We start from the raw sequence: 12,390 nt of genomic DNA, 5'->3' as shown, positions 1-12,390 counted from the left end.
CGAGGACCCCTACTAAAATGTTTCATTTTCACAAGCTGACAATTATGTTCCTGAGAGCCGCTTGCGAGCTACGGAATTACTAACAATGATCACTTATATTTGACACATTATGCCATGAAGAAAGTTCTTCAGTTTTAAAGCAAATTTCCTGCTTTTCTTCACATTTTGCCATGGCTTATACCATGTTCATATGCTATCTGAGCATGGCCAGCTCTAGCCTTTTGGGTCCCTAAGTAAGTTTTCGTTGGAGGCCTTCCCACCAGAAATAATAATAGGTTGGGGGCCCGTGCCCTGAGGGCCCGTCAGTAATGAGGCCCTGACTACCACTGGTTTACAGTGAGACAGGCAAGTGCAAAGGCTATTTGCATATTGATGGAAAATATGATTGTCATTGGGGTTGGATAGGAAAGATGGGAAGATTGATCAAGATTTGACCAAACATGTTCTGTAGGTATAATTAAACCAATATTTAAATTAGTGAAAAATGGGTAAATGATTATTTTCCACAGACACACAGAAAGGTGCAGAAGCAGCACAGGCAACACCCTTTTTTTTTGGCTATTCAAACTGTTATTACAGAGACAAATTACATGACTGTCACAGCCCGATCACATACCTTACCATACAAACAGCTAAAAGTAGACTGCAATATTAATATGATCATACACGGTGATCACTCCTACTCTGAGACACTTTATAAATAAGTGCCCCGGGCCCCTGCAGTGAAATGTTCTGTTACATTGCAGATTGAACATGTCCCCAACTGCCACTGACCTGCTCATGAAAGACTGCTGGTGTATGTCTTGGGCTTTCCTGACATTCACAGTGGCCTGGACCCAGGTGTGTAGAGCTCTCTTCTTCGCTGCCCTTCTCTCACTCTCCACATACTGACCCAGTAGCTGTCTCAGCTCACACATCCCTTTGGAGAAACCACACAGTGTTAGTTTCATCAGCTGCTGTACAATAAGGATAAAAAACACAGGATAAACTAAATTGACTGCACTGGGGATTTAATGTGGCAATGCCAAGTTTTGTTCCAAGTGTATATTTTGCTTACATGAAGTGTATGGCATGTTTGAAAAGTGGAGTTGCTTGTAAAACTATCCCCCCTTGTACAGTGGCTGATACAACACACTCAAAATGTTTCTCAACCCATTCCTGGGGGACACCGTGGTTACAGTTTTGTTATAGCCAAGCCCTAACAGAACAACTGATCAAGGGCTTGGTGGTTAGTGGGTCAGTTGACTCCGGTGTGTTAGGGCTGGGCTAGAACAAAAGTGTGCATTCACTCTCTACCAGGAATCGACCAGGAAAAATGGGTGTATTCAGAGAAATGTAAACGCTTTTGTTGAAATAGAATGAAGAGCTGACAAAGATTCTCTATTATATCTGACAGACATGAATTATTCCTACTCAATACATTTCTATTTGAATGCTCTGGAACGTTAAATCCCCCTGAACAGTCCCCTGGATTATTAAGCGAGACCCACTGTGGGTATGATCTCTCCAGCGCTGCAGATTCTGTCTGGCCCCCAGCGCCAGTCTCTCCTGGCCTCTCCTGCGGAACTCAAGGCTGCGGGTGGCAGACCCCCTCCAGTGGGCCAGGGCTTGGCCAAGCAGCCTCTGGTGGAGGTGGGCCCGGGCTAGAGCGCTCATCTCCCTCTGGGAGTGGACACATTGCTCCCACGCCGTAAACACCCTACACAAACACGTAGGGAAGGGAAAGAAGGGATTTGGTACTGGTCAGGAGAAATCCTATGATAAGTAATGTGCACACATCCAATAAAATCCCACATAGGAGAAGTGAAACTTAAACAAAATGCCCTTTGCGGTCAAAATGTTGCTAATGAGCATCCACAGCAGTGCCTGTATTTCTCTTCATCCCCTAAACCTTTGAAAATAATGTTTTGTTTGTATATATATATATATATCTCAAAAAATTAAGGGAACACTTAAACAACACAATGTAACTCCAAGTCAATCACACTTCTGTGAAATCAAACTGTCCACTTAGGAAGCAACACTGATTGACAATAAATTTCACATGCTGTTGTGCAAATGGAATAGACAACAGGTGGAAATTATAGGCAATTAGCAAGACACCCCAAATAAAGGAGTGGTTCTGCAGTTGGGGACCACAGACCACTTCTCAGTTCCTATGCTTCCTGGCTGATGTTTTGGTCACTTTTGAATGCTGGCGGTGCTTTCACTCTAGTGGTAGCATGAGATGGAGTCTACAACCCACACAAGTGGCTCAGGTAGTGCAGCTCATCCAGGATGGCACATCAATGCGAGCTGTGGCAAGAAGGTTTGCTGTGTCTGTCAGCGTAGTGTCCAGAGCATGGAGGCACTACCAGGAGACAGGCCAGTACATCAGGAGACGTGGAGGAGGCCATAGGAGGGCAACAACCCAGCAGCAGGACCGCTACCTCCGCCTTTGTGCAAGGAGGAGCAGGAGGAGCACTGCCAGAGCCCTGCAAAATGAACTCCAGCAGACCACAAATGTGCATGTGTCAGCTCAATCGGTCAGAAACAGACTCCATGAGGGTGGTATGAGGGCCCGACATCCACAGGTGGGGGTTGTGCTTACAGCCCAACACCGTGCAGGACGTTTTTCATTTGCCAGAGAACACCAAGATTGGCAAATTCGCCACTGGTGCCCTGTGCTCTTCACAGATGAAAGAAGGTTCACTGAGCATATGTGACAGACGTGACAGTCTGGAGACGCCGTGGAGAACGTTCTGCTGCCTGCAACATCCTCAAGCATGACCGGTTTGGCGGTGCGTCAGTCATGGTGGGGTGGCAGGGTAGCCTAGTGGTTAGAGCATTGGACTAGTAACTGGAAGGTTGCAAGTTCAAACCCCGAGCTGACAAGTTACGAATCTGTCGTTCTCCCCCTGAACAGGCAGTTAACCCACTGTTCCTAGGCCGTCATTGAAAATAAGAATTTGTTCTTAACTGACTTGCCTAGTTAAATAAAGGTTAAACAAATATGACCTCCCGTTGTAGGGAGGTCATACAGGCACGTGGAGGCCACACACACTACTGAGCCTCATTTTGACTTGTTTTAAGGACATTACATCAAAGTTGGATCAGCCTGTAGTGTGGTTTTCCACTTTAATTTTGACCTCCATGGGTTGATACATTTGATTTCCATTGATAATTTGTGTGATTTTGTTGTCAGCACATTCAACTATGTAAAGAAAAAAGTATTTAATAAGAATATTTAATTCATTCAGATCTAGCATGTGTTATTTTAGTGTTCCCTTTTTTCAGCAGTGTATATATATTCTCTGTCACACAACCTGGTGAGCGTGGTGTGTGTGTAGAAGGCGGTGACGGCCTGGCTTTGTCTGAGGCGTGCTGTCCAGAGGGTGAAGGTGCTGTGGGTCCTCTGTCTCTCTCCTCTCCTCCGCAGCCACACCACCCTCTTCACGAGCTGGGCCCGGGCCTCCGGGTCTGGCCTTAATCTAATCAACGTCCGCTAAGAGAGAGAGAGGATGTCATTAACCCATAATACCATTAGCAGAATGGCTACCCTTATTAAAAAATGTTTTTAGAAATTATTGGAGGATAAATCGATGTGAGTAAAATGTTACAACATTTGTCTTTTTCCTAGCTGAGAAATTATTGGTTGTGTTTATGCTCACTAATGGTCTGCATTTTTGGATGTCACTGGATGAAGAAAAGTAAATTATGAAAATGTATATCTCACTCTAGCCCACTTGCTCTTCTCTCCCTTCTCCCCAAAGTGAACATTTTAACTACCTTAAAAAACAATACTTGAAGTTATGGTTATATACCAGCATTGGATTGGTGTAAGCATGGACTGATGGGATTTCCATCATATTCCCTACACCAGTAACTTCCTTGAGGGTAGTGTACAAGTGCACACTTGGAGGAGAGGCAGTTGTGCTTCCACTCCCTACCTTTTTCTTCCATGTTAAGAAGCAGCTCCTGAGGACTGCCGTGGTGTGGAAGTTGTCGGCCATCCTCTGCAGGGTGACCTTTGACCTTTGGTGAGCGACCACCCTTCTCCAGTGAGCCACAGAGAAAGTCAGAATTGCAGTTTCCTGTGTGAAGCAGGGAGTACGTGAGACAGGTGACCGAGAATACTGGCACACATGTTGACTTTCAGCCGATCCAAATCCACTTCCTATCCCTTCCAGTTGGTCCTACCCCTTCGATGTTGGCAGATCTGTTAGATGGAAGCAATATGCCCTTCGTAAGGCAATCAAACCGGCAAAACATCAGTACAGAGACAAAGTGGAGTCGCAATTCAACGGCTCAGTCACAAGACGCAAGGACTCCAGACAATCACAGATTATAAAAAGGGGAAAACCAGCCACGTCGTGAACACTGATGCCTTGCTCCCGGACAAGCTAAACACCTTCTGTGCCCGCTTCGAGGAAAACAGTGCCGCCATTGCGGGCCACCGCCACTCTCACAAGGACTGAGCTCTCGTTTTCTGTGGCTGACGTGAGCAAAACATTTAAGTGAGTTAACCCTTGCAAGGCTGCCGGCCTAGACGGCATCCATAGCCCCGTCCTCAGAGCATGTGCAGACCAGCAAGCTGGAGTGTTTACGGACATATTCAATCTTGCCCTATCCAAGTCGGTTTTCCCCACTTGCTTCAAGATGTCCACCGTTGTTCCTGTACCCAAGAAAGCGAAGGTAACTGACTATCGCCCTGTAGCACTCACTTCCATCAACATGAAGTGCTTTGAGAGGCTAGTTAAGGATCATATCACCTCCACCTTACCCGACACCCTTGACCAGGGATGTCAAACTCATTCTATGGAGAGCCTAGTATCTGCAGGTTTTTGGTTTTCCCTTTCAATTAAGACCTAGACAACCAGGTGAGGGGTAATGCCTTAGTGGGAGTTCTTAACTGATTAGTGACCTTAATTCATCAATCAAGTCCAAGGGAGAAGTGAAAACCCGCAGACACTCGGCCCTCTATGGAAGGAGTTTGGCACTTGCCCTAGACCCACTACAACTTGAATAGCGCTCTAACAGAGGGGGGAATACTCATGTTCCACCATAATTTGCAAATAAATTCATAAAAAAATCCTACAATGTGATTTTCTGGATTTTTTCTCATTTTGTCTGTCATAGTTGAAGTGTACCTATGTTGAAAATTACAGGCCTCATCTTTTTAAGTGGGAGAACTTACACAATTGGTGGCTGACTAAATACTTTTTTGCCCCACTGTACATATGAGATGAGTAATGTAGGGTATGTAAACATTATATTAAGTAGCATTGTTTAAAGTGGCTAGTGATATATTTTACATCCATTCCCATTATTAAAAGTGGCTGGAGTTGAGTCAGTATGTTGGCAGAAGCCACTCAATGTTAGTGGTGGCTGTTTAACAGTCAGATGGCCTTGAGATAGAAGCTGTTTTTCAGTCTCTCGGTCCCTGCTTTAATGCACCTGTACTGACCTCGCCTTCTGGATGATAGCGGGGTGAACAGGCAGTGGTTCGGGTGGTTGTTGTCCTTGATGATCTTTATGGGCTTCCTGTGACATCGGGTGGTGTAGGTGTCCTGGAGGGCATGCAGTTTGCCCCCGGTGATGCGTTGTGCGGACCTCACTACCCTCTGGAGAGCCTTACAGTTGTGGGTGAAGCAGTTGCCGTACCAGGCGGTGATACAGCCCGACAGGATGCTCTCGATTGTGCATCTGTAGAAGTTTGTGAGTACTTTTGGTGACAAGCCAAATTTCTTCAGCCTCCTGAGGTTGAAGAGGCGCTGCTGCGCCTTCTTCACGACGCTGTCTGTGTGGGTGGACCAATTCAGTTTGTCCGTGATGTGTTCGCCGAGGAACTTAAAACTTACTACCCTCTCCACTACTGTCCCATCGATGTGGATAGGGCGTGCTCCCTCTGCTGTTTCCTGAAGTCCACAATCATCTCCTTTGTTTTGTTGACGTTGAGTGTGAGGTTATTTTCCTGACACCACATTCCGAGGGCCCTCACCTCCTCCCTGTAGGCAGTCTCGTCATTGTTGGTAATCAAGCCTACCACTGTAGTGTCGTCCGCAATCTTGATGATTGAGTTGGAGGCGTGCATGGCCACGCAGTCGTGGGTGAACAGGGAGTACAGGAGAGGGCTCAGAACGCACCCTTGTGGGGCCCCAGTGTTGAGGATCAGCGGGGTGGAGATGTTGTTACCTACCCTCACCACCTGGGGGCAGATCGTCAGGAAGTCCAGTACCCAGTTGCACAGGGTGGGGTCGAGACCCCGGGTCTCGTGCTCGATGACGAGTTTGGAGGGTACTATGGTATTAAATGCTGAGCTGTAGTCGATGAACAGCATTCTCACATAGGTATTCCTCTTGTCCAGATGGGTTAGGGCAGTGTGCAGTGTGGTTGAGATTGCATCGTCTGTGGACCTATTTGGGCGGTAAGCAAATTGGATTGGGTCTGGGGTGTCAGGTAGGGTGGAGGTGATATGGTCCTTGACTAGTCTCTCAAAGCACTTCATGATGATGGAAGTGAGTGCTACGGGGTGGTAGTCGTTTAGCTCAGTTACCTTAGCTTTCTTGGGAACAGGGACAATGGTGGCCCTCTTGAAGCATGTGGGAACAGCAGACTGGGATAGGGATTGATTGAATATGTCCGTAAACACACCAGCCAGCTGGGGATGCCGTCTGGGCCTGCAGCCTTGCAAGGGTTAACACGTTTAAATGTTTTACTCACGTCGGCTGCAGTGAAGGAGAGTCCGCAGGTTTTGGCTGCAGGCCGTGTCAGTGGCACTGTATTGTCCTCAAAGCGGGCAAAAAAGTGATTTAGTCTGCCTGGGAGCAAGACATCCTGGTCCGAGACGGGGCTTTTTGTAATCCGTGATTGACTGTAGACCCTGCCACATACCTCTTGTGTCTGAGCCGTTGAATTGTGACTCTACTTTGTCTCTATACTGACGCTTAGCTTGTTTGATTGCCTTGCGGAGGGAATAGCTACGCTGATCGTGAACTTCAGGAGACAGCCGAGGGAGCATACCCCCATCCACATAGACGGGCCCGCAGTGGAGAGGGTGAAAAGCTTAAGTTCCTCGGCGTGCACATCACGGACAACCTGAAATGGTCCATCCACACAGACAACAAGATTATCAAGAACTTCAGCCACCCGAGCCATGGCCTGTTCACCCTGATACCATCTAGAGGGCGGAGACGATACAGGTGCATCAAAGCTGGGACCGAGAGACTGAAAAACAGCTTATATCTCCAGACTGTTAAAAATTCACCACTAGCCTGCCTCCGCCCAGTACCCCTCTCTGAACTTTAGTCACTGTTACTATCCGGCTACCACCCGGTACTCAACCCTACATCTTAGAGACTGCTGCCCTATGTACATAGTCATCAAACACTGGTCACATTAATAATGTTTACATACCGTTTTACCCACTTCATATGTATATACTGTATTCTAATCAAGGCTCATCCTTTATAACTTCTGCTGTACACACCTTTCTAGTCATATGCTGTCCATAATGTCAATATACACCATCATATACATTTATATTCCGGATCCTTGACATTGCTCGCTCTAATAATTCTATATTTCTTCATTCCTTTATTTTGGGGAATTTGTGTGTATGGTTTTGTTAAGTATTTGTATTTATTAAGGATCCCCCATTACTCTTCCTGAGGTCCAGCAACAGTAAGGGAGTTATATACAATAAAAAATATTACATTTTTCACAACACATTAAGTGTGTTCCCTCAGGCCACTACTCTACTACCACATATCTACAATACAAAATCTGTGTGTACGTGTGTCTTATGTGTTGTGTAAGAGTGTGTCTGTGCCTGTGTGTGTCTCTTCACAGTCCCAGCTGTTCAATAAGGTGTATTTTGATATGTTTTTTAAATCTGATTCTACTGCTGCATCAGTTACCTGTGTGGAATAGAGTTCCATGGCTCTATGTAGTACTGTGCACCTCCCATAGTCTGTTCTGGACTTGGGGACAGTGAAGAGACCTCTTGTGGCATGTCTTGTGGGGTATGCATGGGTGTCCGAGCTGTGTGCTAGTAGTTTCGACAGACAGCTTGGTGCATTCAACATGTCAATACTTTTTACAAAAACGAGTAGTGATGAAGTCCATCTCTCCTCCACTTTGAGCCATGAGAGATTGACATGAATATTGTTAACATTAGCTCTCGTGTTCATTTCAGTGCCAGCCGTGCTGACCTGTTCTTAAACAGTTGTATTTTTCCCGAGGACCCTCTGTGGCACCTGGCCACACGACTGAACAGTAGTCCTTTCCCTACAAGCATGCTGAAAGTTGGTTGTCAATTTGTTTACAGTAAAATAGCAGTGTAACTGGTGAAACACTTTTCTTTTCCCAACCTGTATTAATTGTTGGTAAAAGGATGATTAGTTGGCTATTTGAGCCAGTAAAGGGGGCTTTACTGTTCTTGGGTATCGGAATTACTTTAGCTTCCCTCTAGGCCTGAGGGCACACACTTTCTAGTAGGTTTAGACTGAAGATATGGCAAATAGGAGCGGCGCTATTATCCTCAGTCATTTTCCATCCAGGTTGTCAGACCCCGTTGGCTTGTCATTGTTGATAAACTGTGGAAGAAGTGAAAAAAATTGTCTATGGAATTAAAAATTACAATCCCAGTCTTTCATAATTTAGACTTGGATGTGAAGTGTCACCGTTTGTTGCTGGCATGTCATGCATAAATTTGCTAATCTTGCCAATGAACAAAAATCATAAAAGTAATTGGCAATATCAGTGTGTTTTGTGATGAATGAGCCATCCGATTCAATGAATGATGGAGCAGAGTGTGCCTTTTTTGCACAAAATGTAAGGTGCACAAAACCTTAACTATCATTAATGTTTGTTTCATATTATGCTTTCTTCTTTTTATTCAGTTTAGTCACAGGATTGTTCAATTTGCAGTACGTTTGCTAATCGGTTGAGCAGCCAGACTTATTTGCCATTCCTTTTGCTTTATCCCTCTCAACCATACCATTTTTCAATCCATCCACGGGGATTCATGTTTTTACAGTAATTTTCTTAATGGGTGCGTGCTTATTAGTAACTGGAATAAGCAATTTCATAAATGTGTCAAGTGCAGCGTCTGGTTGCTCCTCATTACACACCACTGACCAACACATTCTTTACATCATCAACATAAGAATCACTACAAAAAAACGTATTGTATGACCTCTTATTCACTATAATAGGCCCAGCCATTGGAACTTTGGATTTCCTAGATATGGCTATTATATTGTGATCACTACATCCTATGGATTTGGATGCTGCTTTAAGAAAATTTCTTCAGCATTAGTAAAAAGATGTGATCAATACCTGTTGATGATTTAATTCCTGTGCTGTTTGTAACTATGCTGGTAGGTTGACTGATAACCTGAATCAGGTTGCAGGCACTGGTTACAGTTTGAAGTTTTCCTGAGTGGGCAGCCTGGTGATAGCCAGTCAATATTTAAATCACCCAGAAAATAGACCTCTGTTGATATCACATACATTATTAAACATTTCACACATGTTATCCAGATACTGACTGTTAGTACTTGGTGGTCTATAGCAGCTTCCCACAAGAATGGGCTTTAATTGAGGCAAAACCTGTAGCCATATTACATCAACAATACTTAACATTAGATCCTCTCTAGGATTTACAGGAATGTGGTTCTGAATATAAACAGCAACACCATTGGTATTTCTGTCTTTTCTGTAGATGTTATCATGTATTGCTACCACTGTATCAAAGTTATTATCAGTCAGTTTCAGAGATAGAATATGAATGTCACCTGTTACTAGCAAGTTTTATTGATTTCTTGAACCTTGTTTCTTAACGTGAGCTATTTTTTTATCACTTTTCTGGGATGCTTGCTTGTTTTCATTGCTTTACTGGGAAGCTTAGCAGAACATAACATGCTCATGTTATTGCAGGGTGAGCTGCACACAGCTACAATGCTAACAGTATAACTCTGGTTCATATGCACACGATTAATGCATACAATTGTCATGACTTCTACCGAAGTCGTTGCCTCTCCTTGTTCGGGCGGTGCTCGGCGTTCGACGTCACCGGTCTTCTAGCCATCATTGATGCTTTTTTCATTTTCCATTGGTTTTGTCTTGTCTTCCCACACACCTGTTTTCAATCCCATTCATTACCTGTTGTGTATTTAACCCTCTGTTTCCCCTCATGTCTTTGTCAGAGATTGTTTTATTGTCAGTGTAGTGTGATTGTTGTATAGGTGCGCGTCGGGTCCTCGTACCCAGGTTTGTGTGTTTATGTACATTTAGTGTTATGGAGCATACTCTGTGGACTTATTAAAAGACTCCATTTTACACTCCATTTGACTCTCCTGCGCCTGACTTCCCTGCCACCTATTACACCTACACATGACAACAATAGCTGTAGGATCAGCAGAGGAAGTTAGAGGGACATGAACTAGGTTACTCACACTTACATTGTGTCTACTTTGCCCCAGGGATGTACATTTTCTGAAGCATTATGGACAACTCAGCGACACAATGGTAGGCATTAACTGAGCTGGGCTTGGGTCATTGTCTCAACGCAGCCTTATAGGTATTACTGCATTCTTGGAGCTAGTAACATAAGCAATTCGATACACCTGCAAAAAAAAAGATGGTACGCCACCAATACAATTTGATTTGAATATGAAGGAAGCTCCACCACTACACCCCTTATGCTGGGTGGACACTACACCCCTTATGCTGGGTGGACACTACAAGACTTTCAAAATCTTAACATCGCTGAGCCTCTCACATTAAACAACCATCTTTCCTGTACTTTTTTTGTCATGCCAACATAGTGGTGCACAGACTGCGTCTCTGACCGGTTCACATTAAACAAGCGTCGGTCACCGCTGCGCACCCCGAGTAGGCAACGACATGGGGATTTTGTCTCCGATCTCAAACTTGTCTGAGACCGCTAAAATTGTGTACGGTACCCTTACAAAATGTAAAAACATCAAAAGAGGAAAGGGTAGGGAGCTAATTTCAGCCTTCCTGGTAGAATAAGGCTTAATAATAATGCTATAATACTGACCATCTGTATGGCTGCGGTGCAGAGGCTCTGGGTGTGTCTCCTCCACAGGCTGAGGGCAGTGCCAAGCATGGCCCGTCTGCGGACATCTGCCATCAGGCCCATGAGGCGTCGCTGCTCCCTGCCGACTCTGACATAGTCCCTCCACTGAGAGAAGGCCACACTGAGGGAGGGACGTAGCATCCGGCCCACCACACTCCGCATGACACCCTGACAAAGAGAGATGGGAGGTAAGGGGTGTAGAGAGAAGATGGATATTCTTTTAAACTTTTGGCATTATTGTATGTTTTGATAAAGGATGCAAGAGTGTGTGGAGATTATATAAACGCAGGATGAAATACCTTTAATCTGGGTGAGCTCTTGTGATCTGGGAGACTTTGATGCGAGAGGCAGAAGGTTTGGTCACCCTCTGCAAAATCAACATGGTTCTCGACCTGGAAGCTTTGTGGAGAAGAGAGCAAAAGGCCTTGAAGCAGGGTTACACAATGTTTGTATCAGTCATACTCTAACACTCACCACCTCCCTTTCAAACAGTGTGTGTGTGTATATTCAACAGACTGACCAGGTCTTGAGACTTTCCAATGGGGATGAGGCCAGTAGGGGGCGTCCTCTGTCCATCTGTGCTGAAGAGGAGCTGTTTGACCAATCGCTGAGCTCCGTGCTGATGTTATGCTCTGCCACAGCAAGCTTCAGGGAGAGGGGAGATGTGCTGCCGAACCCAGAGGAAGAGGATTCCAGCGCTGCCAGTCTAGTCCTGAACATGTGCACCCTGCAGGCCTGGGAATCCCACGCCAGCTCATGCCAACGCTGCAGCGCCAATCTCACCTGCTCCCTCGCCCGGGCCACACAGTACAGTCTGAGACAGGTGGGGAGTGAGAGGAATGGAAAGATTGAAGTGGAGACAGAGCAGTTTAAGTATATTCCAAAGCAAGTAAGTGAAAAGGGGGAAAAAAACGCTGAGCGAGAAAAAAAAAAGACGAGAGCAGCAGTGTGGTGATAGCTACCTGGCTAGCTGGAGCTTGCTCTTCTCCCTCCTCCAGGAGTGAAGGCTTGTCTGGAGCTGCAGGTTGTCACACAACTCCTCCAATGTGATGCGCCTGGCACCACCATACAACCTTGGCATCACCGCCTCACTCGGCCTCATATTCCCTACAACATGTGAGATTGAGCACACACTTACACTTTAACAGCCATGGAATTCATGAAGAACTGCCGGGCGTACAGTCTTTTGCTGCAGTCCTGCTCTGGAGCTTAAAGCCTGTACACCCAGTAGCTCGCCGAGCACTGAGGGTTTGCCTTCCCTGGAGGATTTATGGGAAAGAAGAAGTGAATGACAGAAAGTTTCA

The 12,390-nt window shown here is 45.5% G+C and overlaps 1 protein-coding gene across 1 annotated transcript in view; it reads right to left on the bottom strand.

Annotated features, from left to right (window-relative positions):
* The window catches only part of LOC109869653 (uncharacterized), a 53,109-nt gene that overhangs the window by 40,064 nt on the left and 655 nt on the right, over nucleotides 1–12,390 (bottom strand). The window contains exons 4-11 of the mRNA XM_031804333.1: nucleotides 12,049–12,193; nucleotides 11,607–11,900; nucleotides 11,386–11,485; nucleotides 11,048–11,254; nucleotides 3,930–4,073; nucleotides 3,306–3,484; nucleotides 1,491–1,699; nucleotides 775–919 (exon numbers count right to left, since the gene is read on the bottom strand). Coding sequence (XP_031660193.1) covers nucleotides 775–919; nucleotides 1,491–1,699; nucleotides 3,306–3,484; nucleotides 3,930–4,073; nucleotides 11,048–11,254; nucleotides 11,386–11,485; nucleotides 11,607–11,900; nucleotides 12,049–12,193 — 1,423 coding nt within the window. The remainder of the gene's footprint in view (nucleotides 1–774; nucleotides 920–1,490; nucleotides 1,700–3,305; nucleotides 3,485–3,929; nucleotides 4,074–11,047; nucleotides 11,255–11,385; nucleotides 11,486–11,606; nucleotides 11,901–12,048; nucleotides 12,194–12,390) is intronic.

The sequence above is a fragment of the Oncorhynchus kisutch genome, linkage group LG24 (genome assembly GCF_002021735.2).
Source record: "Oncorhynchus kisutch isolate 150728-3 linkage group LG24, Okis_V2, whole genome shotgun sequence".
Taxonomy (NCBI): domain Eukaryota; kingdom Metazoa; phylum Chordata; class Actinopteri; order Salmoniformes; family Salmonidae; genus Oncorhynchus; species Oncorhynchus kisutch.
This window is presented reverse-complemented; position numbering and strand designations above follow the sequence as displayed.